General features: G+C 39.9%; 2 protein-coding genes and 1 pseudogene across 3 annotated transcripts; 1 reads left to right on the top strand and 2 right to left on the bottom strand.

Annotated features, from left to right (window-relative positions):
- Nucleotides 1-919: 919 nt before the first annotated feature.
- Nucleotides 920-4,094, bottom strand: LOC145470600 (uncharacterized). Its single transcript, XM_081454405.1, has 4 exons — nt 3,902-4,094; nt 3,232-3,315; nt 1,533-1,630; nt 920-1,063 (listed from the first exon to the last, which is right to left on the bottom strand). Exons 1-4 carry the CDS (start codon nt 4,056-4,058, stop codon nt 920-922), a joined length of 483 nt encoding a protein of 160 aa, XP_081310531.1. The 5' UTR covers nt 4,059-4,094.
- A 98-nt stretch (nt 4,095-4,192) lies between these two features.
- Nucleotides 4,193-15,784, bottom strand: LOC145470599 (zinc metalloproteinase nas-1-like; annotated as a pseudogene). Its single transcript, XR_014042511.1, has 9 exons — nt 15,767-15,784; nt 14,046-14,232; nt 13,759-13,883; nt 8,027-8,193; nt 6,686-6,908; nt 6,210-6,283; nt 5,546-5,674; nt 4,835-4,952; nt 4,193-4,322 (listed from the first exon to the last, which is right to left on the bottom strand). The product of XR_014042511.1 is annotated as a zinc metalloproteinase nas-1-like (transcript).
- LOC145469722 (E3 ubiquitin-protein ligase TRIM45-like) lies at nt 9,004-11,550 on the top strand. Its single transcript, XM_081453506.1, has one exon. The coding sequence runs from the start codon at nt 9,105-9,107 to the stop codon at nt 11,304-11,306; it is 2,202 nt and encodes a 733-aa protein (XP_081309632.1). The 5' UTR covers nt 9,004-9,104; the 3' UTR covers nt 11,307-11,550.
- Nucleotides 15,785-23,263: the final 7,479 nt, after the last annotated feature.

The raw sequence follows: 23,263 nt of genomic DNA, 5'->3' as shown, positions 1-23,263 counted from the left end.
ACGCAAAATTAAAATTCTTCCCAACAATGACTGTCTGCTTGAATATAAATGAATGAGATAAACATATATTTATGCTCAGCCTTTGACGAAAGATACGCCGCGTACAAGCTCCATACTGTTGAACTGTTTTCTACTGATTCTCATTTAACTTGTTTCTGCTTGAAATCATTGTTTCTACAGAATTTTACCATGCCGTAATTTTACACGCATTTATAGACTTTGATACACAAATATAAGCTGACATATTTCTGAAACACAAAAGGCCTTCTGATAACATTCCTCGTCCCCCGCAATAATATGCCCACTTGAAAAAACCGTTTCCTGATTTCTGAGGGCAAAAGATGCGTATTTGTATAATAGCTTATAATGTTAGAGTGCAAAAAATAAACTTTGTGTTCGGCGTATATAGTGGAATACCGTTTTCATTGAAAAGTTGCAAACATGATACTTCACAAGTCAAATTAAAGACCAAAACAATTGGTTTGTTGTTTACAAGCAGAGGGTGCTAAAGTAGACACACAGAACATCAGGCAAGCAATTTATATTTGCATTAAGTTTATTTTATCGCTACGTAAAACAAATCTCATTTTACAAGACCCATTCTTTCATAAATTGCTTTGATAGATCTGTGGGTTTTTCTTGTCAACTCTGAAAAGTAATAGAATAGCGACAAAATTCAGGTTTTAGGGGAATTTACTCAGGAAACCTTGGCAAAGGACAAATTTGTTAAACTTTGAAAGAGCCCGAACCTTGCTGTTGTTGTTGGTTAAATTAATTCTGCTCGATTTCCACAAATGCTTACAGACCTAAATAGAAACACAAGAAATATTGTCCATTTCTCGAACAGACAGATCTCCAGCGGTAGCTACAGACTAGTGACTGATACGCTGGGGCTAGACTACAAATCTAACAACTTACCTTAAGCATCACAGCCGTACAGTTCAAATCTCATACAGACCCAGGTTGACGGACTGTCATGAGGAAGAACCTTGACATAACGTGCTTTAACAGGATTAAACCTGTTTAGAACCGGTGTGAAGTTGTCGCAACTACCGTCGAATACCTAGGAAGGAAACAAGATATAAAACGTGAACCAGTGGAGATAAAAAAAGAAGAGAGAGAATCAAAGTGTGAAAATGCTTTAAAGAACATCACTCCATTACCTTCTCTTCTTCTCGTTTCTCCCAGCAACAACTCAGTAAAAATGTCCCCTGGCGCGTTATCGCTCTTTAGAGGCTAACCATTCGAGGACTAATTTCTTTTACCTGCTAAAACTTTCCACGACTCCCATGTAGGAATGAAACGTTTCCAAATGGATTTTAAAATCATCCCGAACAATCCTAAGAACATTTCAGTGAAGCCTTCCTTCAGACCAGTCTAGCCCTTTTTCTTCCTCACCGTCGTTTGTCATTTTCAATTCTTAATAGACACCTTTAATTTTTAGAGAACAGCGGTACAAAATAAAGCTATCTTTGTTTTCATATTGGTTTTCTGTGATTCTATCTACGTAACCTATCATGAAAGCTTCTCACCTTCGATTTTCCGTTCTCCCCGTAGTTCTTGAAGTTCGTTGCATCAGTGCTGAATGCAAGGTCGTACCTTTTGACGTGTTCAACGAATATATCCCGCCCTAGAATGGAAATCTTATACTAAGTAGAATTTAATCAGTTAAGGTGAACGACACATTAAGAAAGACGCCACCTAAGTTCGAGTAAAAAGCGGACAAAAACTTTGTACCGAGATTATTTACATTGTATTGGAAACTTCTGTGTGACTGTTCTAAATATCTTCTCAAAAGAAATCATTTCTAACAACACCACATGTCGAAAACAAATTTTGAAATTCATATCAAACATTTGAAAGTACTGGTGAAATGAAACTGATGATGAAATTTCACTTGTGTTTGCACAGTTTCTCCGAACTTTGAAATTTATTTTCTCCACTTCCCATGAGAAATTCTTTTTTGGTGTTATCTCAGGCAACCGTTTATATCTTTAGCTCTTAGAAAATAGAAAAAGGACTAAGATATACTTAAATTTATTCTGGTACAAGGTTTTCGTAAATTAAAAACTAAAATTGCTCGATTTCGTATACCCGGGATTTCGCCTTAACTACGCTCATTCATGCCAGCAAGAGACATGTTAAACATAAAGCAATCCTAATGTCCTGTTCACGAGTGATCAATAACTGATTTCTCTCTTTCGTTCTCTGTTTGTACAGTGTAGTACATTACCAAGCACACAGTTGATAAGAATAAATAAAATCATCAACTAACAGATATTGTCTCAATGTAACAACAAATTCTCATAACTGATATCAAAGAAATGTATGGTGATCAGTAATAAGATTCTATATTTGACTTTGTAACTGAATACCCGTACAATCTAACTTTGTGTAGTGATTCCAGTGATGGTCTTAGTCTGTCCCAAGTAAATCCTCAGCCACTGTGGGCTTCTATCCACCGCACACCAGCTGCCGAAACGTTTGTTATCACAATCATCGTCAAAATAGAGGCGTGCGTTACTAGGCAACGCCCACCAACCACCGCCTGAAAAAGAAAACAAAATTGTTACAGACGAAGACAGTTGTGAAGTGACAAAGCAGGTGATACACTAGGTTGAAATGACGTCAAATTATGAATACAAAGGGGATCAAAACTAGTCTGTCCAATCACAGAAACTCTAACAATGATATCAACCAATCAGAACTCCTAGCACAACACAAGCAACGCGTGCAAAAGACGGGAAGACGCGCTTATGCGAAGTCACGTTTTGATTTAGTTTTAATTGTTTTTTTGTTTTTTTTAAGGTTTTTCTGATTGGGTGCGAAAATAGCAAGTTCTCCTGCTTTCTAAGTCACTTTGCATGAGTTTTTAACCAATTACAGATGTGTGACAGTAGACTCAAAGCGATGCCACCTACACGTCTTATACCACCGATCCTCGTCCCCAGAGGCTGCACTCCTTTTGGTCAGCACCAATAATCGCGACCTTTGGCCGGACCCGATTTTCTGAACAATCGCAGAGACACCGGAAGTCCGCGATTCACGGACCTCCCGTCAAATCTGGCAAGTCTGATTGGCTGAGAATACGAAACAAATACTCTGCGCACGTTCAGAAAATCGGGTCCGGCCAGAAGACGTGATTCTTGGTACGCAGCCTCTGAGGACGAGAATGATACCAGCCGCATGCAGTAAAACCCATTCTTGCCAGGTAAATCAAGCGTTTCTTACCAGGGGACAGCTGTGAAAAGGCAGTGAATGCGCTGTCAGGGAGTCGGTTTTCCCACCCAAGACCAAGTGGATCAGCACAGGAACCTGAAAAGAACTTTTTTAGATTTAATCCTCGAACTACAAAGCAGGCTTATATTACGACTATGAAGAGCTTGGATCATACAAATGGAAACTAATCGGGTGGATAGCAAGAATAAAGGAAATGAAAATGGACGAAACTAAATGCAGTGGAATCTAGATTTCTCGAACCCTCATTTTTTCGAAGTTAAAAGAAACTGTGTAACCATTGCAAAGCGCAGGATATATTGAATCTGTTACCAGCGCTGAAAAATAGCTAACCTGTGCCAAGCGCCCGGAAACATAGAATCAATCCAAGAATAAAAGTGTAACCGATGTCTGCGAGACGAGACAAGCAACCAGTGCAAGGAGCGGGAAAACAAGTCACACGTGTCGGAAAACATGCTACCCGTGACAAGCGTGGGAAAACGTGTGAATGGTGCTAAGCGCGGGAAGGTTGCTGATTGGTTGAGTTTAGAAGGTGACGAGCCGTCAAGCGTGGGAAAATATATGAACACAGCAAAGTGCAGGCCTCAACTTGATGTGTGAAACCGTTATAAAGTGTGGGAAGTCACCTGAGGTTTAATTGGTTTTGGTTTGTTATTGCACGTACCTGTGGCGTTTCGCGATGGACCGGATGTTGGTGGTACAGCAGGACTTCCGGTAGATGGAATCCCTGGTAGGCGGTGTTGGCTGAGTTGTTTGAGGAGGTGAAGAATACAAAAGCAAAAACCGACACAACGTAGGATGGTTTTTTGAAGGTGTACCATATTTCGGCTTGCCAAACCATACTTCTTCAGGTACAATGAAAGATTTTACATTGGTACGTGTTTTTATGTAGCCGATATTTACGTAATACCGGAAAAGTAATTGATAGTGTAAATTGAAGATAAGCATACGGTAACACGAGGATGAAAGGAACCAATGCAAATTCTCCACGAGGCGATGTCGATGCCCATGGTGATGAAGAGAATAGCAGGTAAAATCGGATCTGTCTGAAGATCGCGGTGGAGTGGGAGCCTGGGTCGGTGGAGCTATAGAAGAGGCAGATATTCAATTTAAGTTCAATAGCCCACCAAAAGAAATTTTAAGCAAAAAAAACCAGAATGTTTCTTTTACTACAGATATACGTAGAGCCTTAAAAGACAACTTGAAATTTTTTTATCTCAAATGTAACGGAAAACTGTGAAAATCTCATTTAGCGGGTCCATTGTGGTTCAGAAATGCCAACAACAATAACAACGACACTTAACAGAGAAATGATAAGAAATGATTTCTTGGTATACACTTTAGGGATATTCGAGTGTAACTTTCATCCCATCCGGGGGGGGAGGAGTGGAAATACTCCTGGTAGCTTCTTCCTACAGATCCACCGGAAATAAACGCGGTGGTAATAAAGACCAACTGAAAGACAATCAATTTTTCGTTTTCTTTGTCATTTCCATATCTATAAATGGTCTTAAGCGTGATTGTCAAGCGAATTCCTCGTGTCGGACGCATAAAAGTCAGGGTACTTGGTCACATGACAGTTCAGTGCACAACTCACCGTTACAAATTAAAGTTGCATGAGTAAAGACAACAGATTTTCATGACATCCGGGTGAGTCTGACAAGTTCCACTTTTCTTCCAAGCTGGGCAGTTGCCGTCGTTATCCATACATGAATCTACGTTGGACAAGGAGCAAGACAAAAGGATTTGTATGGCCTCACCGCACCCATGAAGCTTCTCATAATGAGCATTTTGCTGCGATACAAGTTGGTCACAAAAGTGGTAATACGCGCAACAGAGTGTTTCAACTTGCAATGCAACAATGTTGCGGGACAAGTTGTAGAAAAATGTTGCTCGTATTACCGGACCTTTAAGGGAGAAAACCTTTGTACTAACTGCTTTGAATGACTTTCTGTGATTTCCGAAGATGACCCCATAACATTGATACTTTCATAGATGATCTGATTACTCCGACGATTTCCGACGATGACCCGATTACTCCTACGACTTTCGAAGATGACCTGACAACCCCGATGATTTTCGAGACACCGATAATAAACTTCCGAAGATGACCTGACAACTCCTAGTATGATGACGTGATTATCAAACAATTCTCTACTCAACTCGTCTGAGATGAGAATTGTCCGTGGGCGTCAATTTTGTGCTTGACATGAGAACAGCATAGCATACAGAGAGAGACCATTTTTCCTAACAAGCCACCAGCCTCCTTTTCCCATATAAAGTGGACGGGGGCTTGGTGACTACTTACCGCTGCTACAGAGGTTGCACGTGACTTTACACCACGTGTGCATGTTAGAGACGTGCTGTTCAAAGTACCCAAGACTTTTCCATGATTGGCAGCTTGATTTGCGTGTGTCGTCTCTGCACAAACCGGAACCTAATAGAGAAAGTCATTTAAAGACAGCCGCAGTTTGATGACAAAAAAATATTATATTACTGAAGAAGTTTGGTCTGAGGACCATCTACAGAAATCGGATTTGCCATAGATATAGATACATATAGAGGGAAATAACACAAAAACTGCGGTGATAAACGCGTTGTTGAAAACAAACAGTTATATATTTTTTCTTGACGTCTCGTGTGTTTCTACATACATTTTCAGAAGTGACCGTTGAGAATACAAGTAACAACTAAATTTAGATTTAAGACTCTATGTAACAGTCACTTCCAAAGATGTATGTAGAACCATACGAAATGTCGAGTAAAAAGATATATTTTTTGTTTTTCGACGCTGCGTTTTTTTGTCATGTTTATTACCGCAATTTGCGTGTTACTTCTTGCTAGGTTACAGTACGATGGCCAAAGAAAAAGAGCATTTACTAAATAGAGGAAGATCCTCTGGGAGAGAGAACGAAAGTTATTGAGAAAATATCTCAGAAAAAAGGCACCACGTTTTGAGGCAAAACACTTACTTCGTTTTTGGATGCGCGGGACTGGTTTGAACGAGCTGAAATCATCAATGGCTCTTTTCCTCATCACAGCTGAAGAAAAAACAAGAATCGTAAAACTTCCATCTTTCGTTTGTTTACATGTTTGTTTTGTTTTAATTTTGTGCGTGGGCGTTTCTTTATCTGAGGCTCATAAAAACAATGGTGTTTATGAAATGAAATTACATTCTGTAATATGCAAAACAATGTGGAAATCAAAGCAAACAGCACGTTACTATGGTGGCAAAACACGAAACAAGTATTCAGAAACCAAAAAGGAACAATGACAGCTGACACTGAGAAAGATAAAGACAGATTTATGAATGACTAACTTGAAACGTTTCTGTTAAATCCATCACACGTAGCTCAGAGTTGCAATGGTCGTGGGACGTTTGACCTGTTTCTAATTGTTGCCACTAAGGAAACAAGTTGACGTAGCCCCTTTAAAATACCTAAAGTCACACTTGTACATAGCATTTGTCTGTTTCGCGTCTCCGTCACTCAGCTCCACATACGGGACCTTTCCATTCATGGGCACTATGTTACTGATGGTTTGTTTGCCATTTTAGGAGAAAGCTGTGAACGTGTAGTGCATGATGGACTCGAAATCGTACGACACACCATAATCCACCACTTCAGTTCTCCATTTCCTTTTGGCGAAGGCGTCTTCAAGACCTTGAAGAAAGAAATGATGGAAAAGAAATAAGGCATTTCCGAGTTTTCAGTTGTGCGAAACCATTCTTATGAAAATGTGTTCATGTGCTCGTTCAATTTCATGCAAATAAAACACGTTTTCAAATCTTTTTCTGAGTTTCTTTTTGCACCTGTGTCAAGACGAGTCTTCGCGTGAAGCCATTCTGTGAAAAACTTCGCACGAGGACTCTTTGGAACCGAGGCAAACAGCATGTCGGTAAAGACTTGGCCCCAGTTATTCGAAAGGTGGCTAACGTTAAACATCGGATAAATCGCTATCCAGTGGGTAAGCCTTAACAAAACAAACCACGCTATCCACTTTCTAGTGATTTATACGGTGGATAGCGTTGTTTTCCGAATAAGTCGGGCCGGCTGTTTAAACCACTTAAAGTACGGTCCGCAATGCGTGCTTTTTCGTCCAGCTTACGATCTTCAAAATCTTAAGTCAATAAGATTCTACATGCGCTTCGTACTAATACGTCAAAATATTTAACAAAGAACACCTTTTTTATTTTCATTTTAATTTCTTCCAATAATAGTGTTAATGAAGATTTGATCCCTGCTTACCAGAAACACAGTGAAACCGTATAATAATCATAATATCTGATGAAGATATTTGTACCCTAACGCATTGAATTAATTCATACGTACAGCATTAATATCGACAGACATCACGCAGTTCACATGCTAAAAACAGGGAGCTTAAACAAACTACGACGACAACGTTAACGAGAATATCACCAAAAGAAAAGGTTTAACGAGGAGAACAACCCCCCTGCATGTGCGTTTTAAATCATGGTACATTTGTCAGCCGTCCTCTACAAAACAACAAGTGTCCAAGTTCGGCGTATATCAAAGAACGAGTGCCAAGGCGGAGAAATGTTCGCATTTCGATTTGGAACTTGACGCTGCCATTACATATTTTGCCTCAACATGCTTTTAGACCGACAGGCCTACTGAACCGATCTAGAAAATTGCTGCATCCAAAGATAAAACATAAATCCAGTTTTAACCAGGCGTTGTCCTCTGCGTCGCCGACGTTATTGCTTAAGCCCCCAAATATCTCCAACAACATTTGCGTAGCTGTCACGCAGTCCTATCTGGTAGCACATTTTCCCATATAACACTGATGTAGGTGTCACGGTCAGGCCTGTTTTGCTCGTGCCAGAACCCAACTGAATGCCCGATCTCGTGCACCATCACGTGAGTAAAATCACAATCAGAACCGATACAGATCTGGGTCTTATACCCATGATGACCCACGTGACCCCAACAGCTGAGAAAATCAAAATAATTACACGACTTGAAATTAATAAGAAGATGACACATTGTCTACTTTTTTTACCACTGGACGTAATTTCAAATCTTTCAATATTCAAGTAATGTTTAACTGTTCATTGATTTATCATGAATCCTTTTCCCCGTATATTTTCTTTTCCTCTTTTCGGGAGAAGAGATTTTAATCTGAGCTAACTTTTCGAATTAAAAAAGCCAAACTTGGAACTTGCAATCTTATCACTCCTCATCAATCAAAATACAAATAAACACCACTGAAGACATTTGCAATAGAATTCTTTTAGGCTGATTATGAGGAGATTGAGTGTTGCCTGTAAGTGAGCTTTTAATTAATAACGATATGTCTTTTCAAAAAAAAAAAAACAGGCTATTGTAGTAACTTGGCGCTTGGCACGATGTGCCTGTTTGCAATTCCAAGAAGCAACCGGAACATTTAAAAAGTTCAAGATTCTCTAAATATGAAATAATCATCACGGAAATTTCCTGCACAAATGTTCAACCGAGAATGCTAGCTCGTTCTTATGTCTTCAGCCACGCGTGTCGTCCTCTTCATGAAAACTTTACATTCTAATAAAGTTACAGCTCCTGAAGTGTATACTTGGGGTTGGGCGGGGGGGGGGGGAGGGGGTGTGGATACTGTACTACCAAATTACCTTTACGGGTATGTGACTCCCAATGAGGTAGTGATTTCGGAACTCCTGATAACAACTCCACAAGAAAAACGTTTTATGTGACTCAATACCAATCCGTATTGAACTTTTGTAATATACTCGGCTCAAGTTAGAATGGTCAGACAATTATAGACGAAATCAAATCTGCTTTTCTCGGAATCACAAACAATAGCTCTGACAGGGTGTGTGTTTCACAAGCAATCTTTAGAAGTCGTTTACCATGGAGCCCCTCTTGAGAAACATCAAAAAACATCTGGAATGCTCGATTTGTCTCGATACCTACAACCAACCCAAAACTATATCATGTCTACACACATTTTGCTGTCAGTGTTTGGAGAATTATGCAAGAGCCAGCCACAGACAAGGAAAGTTCCGTTGTCCAGAATGCCAAGCCCAAATCGATCTGCCCGAAGGAAATCGTTTCGACACTTTGCCGACCAGTTTTTTCCACAACAGTTTGTTGAGTCTCCTTGCCGTTCGACAGAGTGGCGATGGAAGTAGCATAACTTGCGGCAACTGTAAGAAAAGAAGCTCTGATGTTCATTATTGCTTTGATTGCGCAAGATTTATGTGCTCCGACTGTTTAAGCATTCGTGAAGTTATGCGGGCTGCATCCGAGGGACACAAAGTCATGCCCGTCAAAGAATTTCAAACTCAAGACTACGAAGCCTTGTTAAAGCGACAGTCCTTTTGCTCCCAACAGTACCACCAGCGAGAGATCACAAGATTTTTCTGCCTTCCTTGTCAATCTTGTGTCTGTCATGTTTGTATAGTCACAGACCACCAAAACCACAAAGTTATTTTACTCGACAAAGCAGCTGACAACGAGAAAGCCAATATCATGGCAGAAGCTGCAGCGACTAGACAAAACGAGACAGCCTTGAAAGATGTGATACGCAAGTTTGATGAAACAATTTTCAAGCTGGAAACCAATGTCGCAATCGCTAAACGTGGAATCTCGCAATCAGCCGAAACAATGATCACAAAGATTCGAGAGCGCGAGCGAGAGGCGATTGAATCCGTCGAGACAACACGCGTAACAAGACTCGAGAAAATTAACTCGGCTAAGGAGAAAGCGGAATCACTGCTCAAACAAATGATCCAAGCGGTTGAGTTTACACAAAATCTGGTTCAGAGAAGCTCAAGCTCAGATATCATGCAAAGCAAGGAAACTCTCAAACACAGATTTCAAGAGCTTCGTAACATTGAAATGCCGAAACACCACGAGACCTCATTCATCAAATTTACCGCGGCTTCTGTGGAGGGCTTGAGACTGGGCGATATCGCAACCCAGGGAGTTGATGCAAGTCAATGCACTTTGGAAGGACTGGATCAAATTCTTCAGGCTGGTGTAGCAGCAGAATTGATATTATGCCCCAGAACACCTGAGGGAGAGATAAGCAACCCGCCTGATCTTAAAAATCAAATTGAAGTAGTCATTACACCAACTGAAGACGTCACAAATGTGATTGTTATCGAGAAAGAAAACGGTAAATTCAAGGTGAATTTTACACCAAAAGTGCCGGGCGCCTATAGCACTGAAGTGAAGATCAACGACGATAAACTTCCGAACTGCCCTTTTACTACGCAAGTCGAAAAACGTGAACTTGCTGTGGTCGGTGACTTCAACTTGAAGTTATTTCAACGAGATGAGCTTCATAGGCCAGCTGGAATTGCTGTAAATACGACAGGGAACATCGCTATAACAGATTACGAAGGACACTGTGTATATATCTTCGATAAAGAAGGCAACTGTGTAAGAAAAATTGGCAGCCAAGGACGAAATGGCGGACAATTTAACCGCCCAGTGGGCGTTACATATTTAAACGATAACGAGATTCTGATTGCTGATCAAGGGAATCATAGAATACAACAAGTAGATGTCCAGACAGGAACTGTTGTAAAAAGCTTTGGAAAAAATGGCGCAGCAAAAGGAGAGTTTTCCAGCCCGCTTGACGTTTGCCTGGATGAACAACACCACATTTTTGTAACCGAGTGGGTCAATCATAGGATACAGGTCATGACACAAGAGGGTGAGACTATTACCATGTTTGGAGACAGCGGCCCAGAGAAACTCTGTTATCCAACAAGCTGCATTCCTTACAAAAACATGTTTCTTGTAGCTGAAGGAGGCAACAAGTGTGTTAAAGTTTTCGATCAGTCAGGAACTTTCTTGTACAAGTTTGGAAAAAAAGGAAATCAAGATGGACAATTTAACTCGCCCCATGGTATGTTTGTAGACAGCTCCAATAATCTTCTTGTATGTGATTGTGGCAATAACCGAGTTCAGCAGTTTTCTTTAGACGGTCGCTTCACAGGCAAAACTATCACTGATTTAACACGTCCTTCTGCAATAGCAACAGCGCCAGATGGACGTATTCTTGTGACTAGCGCAGCTAAGAAAGTCTACATATTGAAGTAGAAGATTAACTCGTCAGTACGTGTAGTTTGTAACCAACCGCTCTCTCTGATATCAATAGCACAACTGGCTGATGCATCTCCTAGTAACTCCATTCAAATATCTCAATTTTCATTCATATCGCGTAATGTTTCGTAGATTTTTCAGGGCGGTACTTTTCAATCATCCAGTCTGGTGGAAATTAAACTTTCTTTATTCCTGATCTTGCGTCTCGGTTTCACCAAAAACAGAGACAGGGTTACTCTTGTTTTAAGGTTTGAGGTAAACTTTCGCTTTCATGCGTTTCTACAAATTGAAATACTAATATATTGCTATTGCAATGAAACCATGCAGGAAAAACATTGTATGAGGACAGATTATGTGCTTTCTCTAAGCTACAGGATGTGCAATAATTTGAGTTAAAATAGATTCAGAAATATTGTCTTGTTAGAAATTCATTACAGATAACCAAATGTTTAGTTACATCTATGATTGATAGGCCAAATGACTTTCCTATGTAAAAAGAGAAAAAAAAACGCAACAAAAAAAAAACACAGTTTGATCCAAAGTATTCATTAAAACTCCTAATCAGTGTCCTAACCGAAACAAGCTTAGCAGGAGTGGCGTTCAAACTGTCGAAGCTTCCCGTTTCTTCGGTTCCCAACAACGTATTAAACAAGTTACTGGCGTGTGGGCTAGTAATGCCACTAGTTTTGAATTGTTTTTCAAATCGTAGACGGATTATTGGACTTAAATCATTTAGTCATTTTTAGTATACGTTTGCCACTAATTAGAGTTCAATTAGACAACGACTACTCACTCTTTCGCTTAGTCCGTCGAGCGAGACGCAAAAGAAAACCGCGAGAAAAAAAAAATGGCCGTGCGAGTCGCCCCCAGGATCTCGCGCGGCCATTTTTTTTCCCGCGGTTTTCTTTTGCGTCTCGCTCGACGAACTATGCGAAATAAGGAGTACTCGTAGTCAATGTCAATGTAATTTGAGATTTATTCTTGTGACAGATTTTTTTCATTATTATATTTTTTGCTCTTTTTAAAACATGAGAACTTTCTTGATTTTCTAAATTGATTAGTTAATTGATAGACAAGTTAAACAAGTTACTACCGAGTGCCAGTAATGCTGATAGTTTTTAATATCTTTCCAGATCTTAGACGGATAATTGAACTTAAATCATTCAGTTATCGCTCGTGTGATTTTGTAGCTATTTAGATTGCATTGTAATTTTTGATTTCTTATTGTAGCGCTTTTTCTTAGTTTTGTTTTATCTTTTCTTTTTTTAAAACAAGCTTTTTATATTTGATAAAACGCTTTTAAACAATTGACTGGTAAATATTATCACGGAAAATGTATATACAATTATAAATAATTTTTCAGTCTTTTGATCTATCTTTACCTAAAGAGATGATTTGATTTTATTCCACTGGTTTAATTTTTTTTCCATTTAGTCTATTTACATATTATCACGTTCTTGATCGATTGATTAATTGATTGATTGACTGAGTGACTGATTGATTGAGTAATTGATTGATTCATAAATTTATTGATTGATTGACTGACTGACTGACTGACTGACTGACTGACTGGTTGGTCGATTGATAAGTTGCTCGGTTGCTCGAATACTTCATTGCTTGAAAAATTTATTGATTGATTGTTTCATTGATTGACTGATTGATTAAAATTGAGAAGTGTGTTATCCAAATTACTCTTGTTGCTTAATTTGATGTAAAACTATGTGAGTTGAATCAAACCCTTGTCACTCATAACTACTTCACTAGAGTATCCAAGTTTTGCTCGACAGAAACGATCAAAGTGAAAGGAGTGGTGGATCTAGGGGAGGGGGCCGAGGGGCCCGGCCTCCTCCCTTATTTTGGGTAAACAAAATGAAATCACCGAAGGAAGAAAAGCCGACAGAGTAAGCCCCCCCCCCCCCCCCGCACCCCCCTTTAGCTCAAGGTCTGTATCAGCCACTGGAAAGTCATATTTCCTCAACGGATTAAGTGCAAAACTAAAAAACCATCATCTCCCAAGCACTTCCGCCGGTAACTTTCCCACTGTGACCTGCACTGTCCCGAATGATCCCGCGCGGTTATCATATTATTCTATTGCTTACTTTTCTAAGAGAACTAACAACACGTAGATGATTCTTTTTCTTACAATTTTCCTATTGTTCCCTCTTTTTTTAAAAAACGCCGAACGTCGACTGTCAGTCAGGCTCAGTTGACTGTCAGACAGAATCGTTTAAGGTGATCGAGGGATTTTTTTAAAATCATTTCTAACTATGCAGTAAATCTGTTATTGACCAACCTTGCTTGAGATCATACTAGGTCAATATCGGCCCTTGGTCTACTTTGCACGAGCTCGCTGCGGTCGTCTCGCACTGTGAAGAGCTCGCGAGTCGATATTCCCCCCATATGGCCCTTACACTCGGTTGATAAAATATATATTTCCTGAGTACCTTACCCTGGGTCCTTAAGGAATTCCAAGTAAGCTTTTTCATTGATTCTGGGCACAAATCGCAGACAAGTTTTCCTTTCCCCACTGTTTCATGGCATTCAGCATAGAACGAACAGCACTTTCTATGTTTTCTAACAAAGATATCGAAAAGACGTTACAAGGAGCTCAGAATCTTTGTTTCAGTTTTACATATAAGTCATCTTGGTTCGGAAACTTTGTTGCCTTTCCTTAGCTCCATATGGTACAACCTGCAGTACATGTTATTTTGTGAATTAAACAGGTTATCAACTTACTGATGGAGCAGTCAAGCGTGTAGGGTATAACAGCATTTGGCCAACGTTCTCTGTCCACATTTCTGGCCGCGCGGCAGTTGGCCGACCCTTTAGTTCGGTTGCTATATTTCTTGAGATTTTCTCCTATCTCGAGTGCTGTCCTCGTTTCTAAAAGTACATACTCATTCCTCCTCCCTTTGTAAGCTTCCTATTGTAAAACTGTTACGTATTTTATGGCTTCAGTGACTAGTGAAGTTCGTTTAACGGCTATAGAACTTGTTTGTGCTTCTAAGCTAAACTTAGCTCCTGTTAACCGAGCAGGAGGTCTGTATGGGAGAATCTTGATCGAGGTCCTGAGTACAGACCTCACTGCGTTCAGTCTGTGCACACGACCGAGATCAAAATTCTCCCACACAGACCGACTAAGCTCGGTTAATAAGATCTTTATTATATGGGAAGCAGAGAAATTTAATCAACAATGATTTAGATAAACATATACAGGCAAAAACTAACGATAGATAAATCCGACGTTTCGGCGACATCTTGGCGCCATTGTCAAGGGAAACTAATTAAATATGCGATTTCAAGAGTAACTAAGAGTTCAGAGTTTCTAATTTGCATAAGTTAGACAAAGACTTTAGCGCGAACTGAGTCTGATTGTACATTTAAACACGGTCGTAATTGTTTAATGAGTAACATCTCATTAATGAGACAATCAAACTTGTTGTGGCATTTTTTCAACACGCTAAAACAATTGCGAAGGTCATCCGGAATCCTGCCTGCGTGTCTATTATCATAGTGATTGCGTACTGACGAGGTCTTGCTTCTATGTCCATCAACGCGTACGAACAGATGGCCACGGGTGTAACCGACATAACCAGCATCGCACTGGTCACACTTGAAGTTATACACAACGCATTGTTGATCAATGAGCTGAGGCTTAGGTTCGCTTGTCGGGAACTCCTGGGCAATCTTGCGGCTCGTAAACACCGGTTGAACACTGGTCTGCAGCTTCACACTGAGATCTTTCAACTGTGTCTTCACGATATTAGCAGACTCCTGGTCTTTAAAGGGTATGACAACCCGAGTAGTGTTTTCTGTCGTAGATCTGGACCGTAATGAGGACTGGTCAGCGACCTTTAAATTTAGGAAGGTTTTGACAGTGGAGTCAACAAGGTGCTTGGGATATTTCAGTTTAGAGAAAACAGACTTCAGTCGTTCGCACTCCTCAGTGAAGTAGGACCATGACGAAGACAGGCGATGTGCGCGATCGAGCATAGTTGTCAATAGTCCGCGCTTGTACCTATTATCGACATGACTGTGGTAATGGAGAAGCAGACCACTGTTTGTTGGCTTCACAAACACTTTAGTTTCAATACGAGGCGCTCTGTTTAGGAGTTGAGTACCGAGAAAGGGAAGCATTCCATCATTTTCGACCTCCGTAGTGAAGTTGATGGCGGGGTGAGCGTGGTTGAGGGTGTTAAGAAAGTCCCTAGCCATCAACTTCACTATGGAGGTCGAAAATGATGGAATGCTTCCCTTTCTCGGTACTCAACTCCTAAACAGAGCGCCTCGTATTGAAACAAGAAGATCTGTTAGATCTTATAACCGCGCTTTTAAAATTTAACTGTTTTCTTAGTACTACAGTCGCAACGCAGTCCATATTCCAAAGCAATCTTTGATGATTCATTGATTACTGTAGACATCACATCACTTGATCAACACACACTCTATTATTGTACATCGCCTAGAGCAGGCATGGATAGGCGCTATATAAATATTTAATTATTATTATTATTATTATTATTATTATTATTATTGCACCATCAGTCGTAGCCGTTGTGACATCTCCGATGACGTAATAGTCTTAATCTGGAACTTTCTTCGGGATATGTATGGGCATGAAGATACGAACACTATTACAAACCGCCTTCTTTCTTTAAAGTCACAATTAAATTTAATTGTTTTTTTCCCTTGAGTGAAGGGTTAGCAAAGAAGTCACACACGTCACATAATTCAAGAATTGCGTTATCTACGGCTATCTTTAGTACGGTGGTTATTTCCCTATCAATGACGTAATCTTTGCACGTTCTGACAAGTTCTTTGCTTGGCTTGCAAATATTTAATTTTCCTTCCGATCTATGAACTTGCTGCGATGAAACAGTCAAAGGATTTACTTCATTTGCCTAAAACCACAAGAAATACTCGCAAAATTACAAATAAATTAATGACCGTCGCTTCCGCCGAAATAAACTTGCAAAGTAAACACGATCTTATTTGTCACGTAGCGAAAGTGAAAGCTGCAACGTCAGCGCATTCCATGGCTGACGTAATACCTTTTTTCAGCGTATTTATTATTCCCTTTAAATCCAACGCTTTGATAAAACGAAAAGAAAATATATTTTACCCACAAAAAAGAAAACAATATCCGTAAAATTGTCCGTGTATTTATGTTTTAACAGCTTCTGGCGGAAAAACATCACACGTTGCATGACTCAAAGTTTGGCCGAGCGGAGGTCTGCGTCTGGTCACCGACAAAAAAAAAAATAATAACAAGATCTGTTAGATCTTAAAACCGCGCTTTTAAAATTTAACTGTTTTCTTAGCACTACAGTTACAACGCAGTGTACATTCGAAAGTAATCCTTGATGATTCATTGATTACTGTAGACACACATCACTTGATCAACACAGACTGTACTATTGCACCATCAGTCGTAGCCGTTGCGAAATCTCCGATGACGTAATAGTGTTAATCTGGAACTTTCTTTGGGATATGTATGGGCATGAAGATACGAACAGTATTAACAACAGCTTTCTTTCTTAAAAGTCAAGTTTAAATTTAATATTTTCCTTGAGTAAAGGGCTAGCAAAGAAGTCACACGAGTCACATAATTCAAGAATTGCGTTATCGACGGCTATCTTTAGTACGGTGGTTATTTCCCCACCAATGACGTAATCATTGCATGTCCTGACATGTTCTTTGCTTGGCTTGCAAATATTTCATTTTCCTTCCGATCTATGAACTCGCTGCGATGAAAGAGCCAAAGAATTTACTTCATTTGCCTAAAACCACAAGAAATACTCGCAAACTTGCAAATAAATTAATGACCGTCGCTTCTGGCGAAATAAACTTCCACAGTAAACACGATCTTATTAGTCACGTAGCGAAAGTGAAAGCTGCAACGTTAACGCATTCCATGGCTGACGTAATACCTTTTTTTAGCGTATTTATTAATCCCTTTGAATCCAACGCTTCGATAAAACCAAAAGAAAATATATTTTACCCACAACAAAGGAAACAATATCCGTAAAATTATCCGTGTATTAATGTTTTAACAGCTTCTGGCGGAAAAAACATCACACGTTGCGTGACTCGGAATTTGGCCGAGCTGAGGTCTGCGTCTGGTCACCGACAAAAAAAAAAATAATAAACCACGGGTAAACCTAGAACCGCGCTCGGCCCATGGCCGCGCGGTTAATAAACCACGGGTAAACCTAGAACCGCGCTCGGCCCATGGCCGCGCGGTTAACAAGAAGATCTGTTAGATCTTATAACCGCGCTTTTAAAATTTAACTGTTTTCTTAGCACTACAGTCGCAACGCAGTGTACATTCCAAAAGCAATCCTTGATGATTCATTGATTACTGTAGACACCACATTACTTGATCAACACAAACTGTATTATTGCACCATCAGTCGTAACCGGTGTGAAATCTCCGATGACGTAATAGTCTTAATCTGGAACTTTCTTCGGGATACGTATGGGCATGAAGATACGAACACTATTAACAACAGCTTTCTTTCTTAAAAATTACGATTAAATTAAATTGTTTTTTCCCTTGAGTAAAGGGCTAGCAAAGAAGTCACACACGTCACATAATTCAAGAATTGCGTTATCCACGGTTTTCTTTAGTACGGTGGTTATTTCCCTACCAATGACGTAATCCTTGCACGTTCTGACAAGTTCGTTGCTTGGCTTGCAAATATTTAATTTTCCTTCCGATCTATGAACTGGCTGCGATGAAACCGTCAAAGGATTTACTTCATTTGCCTAAAACCACAAGAAATACTCACAAAATTACAAATAAATTAATGACCGTCGCTTCTGCCGAAATAAACTTGCAAAGTAAACACGATCGTATTTGTCACGTAGCGAAAGTGAAAGCTGCAACGTCAGCGCATTCCATGGCTGACGTAATACCTTTTTTAGCGTATTTATTATTCCCTTTAAATCCAACGCTTTGATAAAACGAAAAGAAAATATATTTTACCCACAAAAAAGAAAACAATATCCGTAAAATTGTCCGTGTATTTATGTTTTAACAGCTTCTGGCGGAAAAACATCACACGTTGCGTGACTCAAAGTTTGGCCGAGCGGAGGTCTGCGTCTGGTCACCGACAAAAAAAACAAAAAAAATAAACCACGGGTAAACCTAGAACCGCGCTCGGCCCATGGCCGCGCGGTTAAAAAATAATAAACCACGGGTAAACCTAGAGCCGCGCTCGGCCCATGGCCGCGCGGTTAACTAAAGTGTTTGTGAAGCCAACAAACAGTGGTCTGCTTCTCCATTACCACAGTCATGTCGATAATAGGTACAAGCGCGGACTATTGACAACTATGCTCGATCGCGCACATCGCCTGTCTTCGTCATGGTCCTACTTCACTGAGGAGTGCGAACGACTGAAGTCTGTTTTCTCTAAACTGAAATATCCCAAGCACCTTGTTGACTCCACTGTCAAAACCTTCCTAAATTTAAAGGTCGCTGACCAGTCCTCATTACGGTCCAGATCTACGACAGAAAACACTACTCGGGTTGTCATACCCTTTAAAGACCAGGAGTCTGCTAATATCGTGAAGACACAGTTGAAAGATCTCAGTGTGAAGCTGCAGACCAGTGTTCAACCGGTGTTTACGAGCCGCAAGATTGCCCAGGAGTTCCCGACAAGCGAACCTAAGCCTCAGCTCATTGATCAACAATGCGTTGTGTATAACTTCAAGTGTGACCAGTGCGATGCTGGTTATGTCGGTTACACCCGTGGCCATCTGTTCGTACGCGTTGATGGACATAGAAGCAAGACCTCGTCAGTACGCAATCACTATGATAATAGACACGCAGGCAGGATTCCGGATGACCTTCGCAATTGTTTTAGCGTGTTGAAAAAATGCCACAACAAGTTTGATTGTCTCATTAATGAGATGTTACTCATTAAACAATTACGACCGTGTTTAAATGTACAATCAGACTCAGTTCGCGCTAAAGTCTTTGTCTAACTTATGCAAATTAGAAACTCTGAACTCTTAGTTACTCTTGAAATCGCATATTTAATTAGTTTCCCTTGACAATGGCGCCAAGATGTCGCCGAAACGTCGGATTTATCTATCGTTAGTTTTTGCCTGCAGAGAAATTTAATTCGTTTAATGTAACTGGTTTATACTAGCCGACATTTTGCTTGCGAAGGGCGATGAGCTGAACTTAATTCTGTTCAAGTCTGCTCGTCCTCTTTGCTTTTCTTTTCTTTTCTTATCAGACTTTTTGACATTGCCATAGATAAATATTGTTAGAAAAAAATAATCAATATCTTTGCATTTTACTTTTAAACTTTTTCACCGCAAAACATTACCGGTCTGAATGCCGGTCTAGATGGGAAAATCTAGACCGCTTTCAGTATCGATTTCAGCCAATCAAATACGTGAGTTCGGTAGTTTCCAGTCCTTGTGAAACACAACCATATAATAATGTGCTTTACTAATATAATAGCTGTCGATATTTTGTGCGATTAGTAGACGTAATAGAGAGAGAGAGAGTACAAATAAAGATTGTTGTTGTTGATGTTGTAAGTGTTGTTGCCTCATATTGTTATCTTTAGGACGTTTTACTGACCATGCGCTGTACTCCCATGCACCAGAATTGTTTTGATACACAATGGGTGCTTACCATTTACAAAAACCATCCGGTTGGAAATTTCAGGCATAAACATTAAACAATTGAATGCCATGAAGGAATCGCTATAAAGTATATTCACATCAGCTAGAGAGACTTAAAGGATCACCTCAAATCACGGCCCATATCTTCTGAAGCTTCCCAAACGGAATAACGCGAACCATTTGATTTTCCAACTCCAATTTCCGGTTTTCCCATGTAAATGGTAAGTACCCAATATCACTTCCAAATATAAGCTGAACTATTACTGAAAAGTAGAACGCTTTTTGATAACATCTTCCGTTCCCCGAGACAATATGCCCACCGCAAAAAGCTTTTCAATGCAATACTGATTTCTAAGGGTAAAAGATACTTATTTCGATAACGTTATGCAAAACAGGGCGAAAATAAACTTTTCAGGAGCTAAGAACGGGAAATACCCTTGGCGTTGAAAGGTCGCGAACATGTAAATTTGTTCTCAAGGATATTTCACGGTTTAAAAGTACAAAAACCCTGGTATGTTAAATAGACAATCAGGTAAACCATCCATATTCGCATTTCAGCTACTTCTATTCCAATGTAAACATATCTCATTTTACAAGACCCATTCTTTCATCAGTTGCTTTAACGGAGCCGGGGTTTTTCTTGTTAACTCTGAAAAATAATAGAATAGCGACAAAATTCAAGACTTGGCCGGGAATTATCCGGGAATTTGTTCACTGAGGAAACCTTGGCAAAGGACATGTTTGTGAAACTTTGGGAGAGCACGAACCTTTGCTGTTGATGATGTTGTTGGTGGTGGTGGTGGTGGTTTCATATATTGTACTTAACTTCCACTCCTAGTTCCATGTGTGCTTAACTTATAACTACTGACTAGTACTGACTGATAAGCTATAACTAGATTACAAATCTAGCGACTTAAAATTACCTTAAGCATAACAGCCGTACAGTTCAATTTTTATGCAGACCCAGGTTGACGGACTGTCATGAGGAAGAACCTCGACATAACGTGCTTTAACAGGATTAAACCTGTTTAGAACCGGTGTGAAGTTGTCGCAACTACCGTCAAACACCTGGAAATAAAATGTAAATCAGACATAAAAAAACAAAACTCAGACAAAACCAAAGCTCTATGCAAAATTAATGTTAAGAAAAGCCCTCGTTACTTTCTGTTCTTCTCGTTTTTTCTTCAATAAATACCTTAAGATTTTTCAGGCCTTTTCGCACTTTAGTAGATAACCATTCATGATATTAAGGACTACTTTCACCGGTTAAGACTTTCCATGACTCCCATGTAGGAATAAAATGCTTGCAAACTGATTTGTGAGTCATCCCAAACAATCCTAAACACTTCAGCCTATTGTAGTCACCTCTCAAAACGTACTCTCGTAAATTGTCGTTAACCGGTCTACAGATCAAACCATTCTTGTTTGTTTTCTGTGATTCTAGCTAAATAGGATTTCAGTTCTACTTCTCACCTTCGATTTTCCGTTCTCCTCGTAGTTCTTAAAGTTCGTTCCATCAGTCCTGAAGGCAAGCTCTACTTTTTGACGTGCTCAACGAATACACCCCGCCCTAAGATGGAGATGTCATAATGAGTGGAATTTTAACAGCTAAGGTGAACGACACATTACCCTTACTCATTCAAATTGTTCTTAACTCAATACACTCCTGCCGGCAATAGACATGTTGGATTTAAAGCAATCCTAATGTCCTGTTCACTAGTGATCAACAACTGATTTCTCTCTTTCGCTCTCTGTTTACAGTATTAGTACATTGCCAAGCACACGGGTGATGAGAATATAGAAAATCGTCAACTAACAGATATTGTCTCGATGTAACAACAAATTCTCATAACTGACACTAAAGAAATGTGTGGTGATCAGTAATGAGATTCTATATTTTGATTTTGTGACTGAATTCCCTTGCTATCTAACCTTCTGTAGCGATTCCACTGATGGTCTTAGTCTGTCCCAAGTCGATCCTCAGCCACTGTGGACTTCTATCCACTGCACACCAGCTGCCGATACGTTTGTTATCATAATCATCCTCAAAATAGAGGCGTGCGTTACATAGGCAACGCCCACCAACCACCGATTGAAAAAGAAAACAAAATCGTTACAGGCGAAGACAGTTGTGAGCTCTACTGATTCAGACTGGTGTAAAAACAGGAAGTTTTGTCTTACTAACTGGTGCTGGCTACATGAACCGATTATGGACCAGAGCAAACGCGAAGCCAAAGTAACTGCACATAATTCACTGCGTACTTTCCACAGTGAAATCCACCCTTGCCAAGTAAATCAAACGTTTCTTACCAGGAGACAGCTGTGAAGAGGCAGTGAATGCGCTGTCAGTGAGTCGGTTATCCCAACCACGACCAAGTGGATCAACACAGGAACCTGAAAACAACGTTTTTAGATTTACCTCTGGAACTAACTGCGGTTATATAGAGTTTCGATCATACAAATAGCTCGGGCTAATCGAGTGGGTGAGCCGAAAAACTGAAAATGAACCAAAATAAGATATAAGCTACTTATTTCTGCATGAGTTAATTCTAGCAGTTTTAGTAATTATTATATTTAGTCACAAGACCTCAAAACTACATCAAATAAACTCTTCGTAAGCCACTTTTAAGGATGTTAGAGAGGTGGGTCTAAAATAAACGTGAGTTTTGCACGGACAAGAACAATTGTCTGGAAAATGACAGCAACATATAAAGATGTCGTAGTTCACAGCTTTGTTTTATTCTTTTTCTTTCTTTTTTTTTTCTAGCCAAAATTTACAAGTAGTAATCGTTAAAACACTCCAACTCAAATGAAGTATCATATCACTGAATAGAGATTTTGAACACACAAAGACTAAAGACTGAGCCAGGCCCGACGGAAATCTACTCTCAGGCAATCTATAGGAACTCGTTGCCTTAACCCATACTTCTTTACCTCCACCCAAACATAATCTCAATTGGACCTCCCATTTGGTCATGAGATATTAAGCTTATTTAACATTATCGAAGACAACTGGCATAACAAACCTTCAGGTCTCAGGGGTGCCGCGTCACATTTGGCCTTGCAGCTCTTACGGCAAGTTCTTAACACCCAACCTGAATTGTCACAGTCAGTAGCTGGGACATCGGCTTGACTTGACCACACAGCGGAGACCTAAAATACAACAAGCCCGCAAAACATGAAGATTCTAAAGACGTGGGAGAAACGAGGCAAACTAGAAAGTAAACAAATCGGAATTTAAAAGAAACGTACGTATAACCATTGCCAGGCGTGGGAAAATTAAATTTATTGCAAGCGAGGGAAAATTTTTA

The sequence above is a fragment of the Orbicella franksi genome, chromosome 15, assembly GCF_964199315.1.
Source record: "Orbicella franksi chromosome 15, jaOrbFran1.1, whole genome shotgun sequence".
Lineage (NCBI taxonomy): Eukaryota > Metazoa > Cnidaria > Anthozoa > Scleractinia > Merulinidae > Orbicella > Orbicella franksi.
Note: the sequence above shows the minus strand (reverse complement) of the source record. Positions and strands in the feature narration are given on the sequence as shown.

Excerpts from the sequence above, each read along its gene's own strand:
- LOC145470600 (XM_081454405.1), bottom strand. The coding sequence starts at position 4,058 with ATGGTACACCTTCAAAAAACCATCCTACGTTGTGTCGGTTTTTGCTTT. Across the intron at positions 3,316-3,901 it reads TCCATCGCGAAACGCCACAG|GTTCCTGTGCTGATCCACTT; the intron begins GTACGTGCAATA and ends AGTTCTTTTCAG. Across the intron at positions 1,631-3,231 it reads CTTTTCACAGCTGTCCCCTG|GGCGGGATATATTCGTTGAA; the intron begins GTAAGAAACGCT and ends TTTCCATTCTAG.
- LOC145469722 (XM_081453506.1), top strand. The coding sequence starts at position 9,105 with ATGGAGCCCCTCTTGAGAAACATCAAAAAACATCTGGAATGCTCGATT.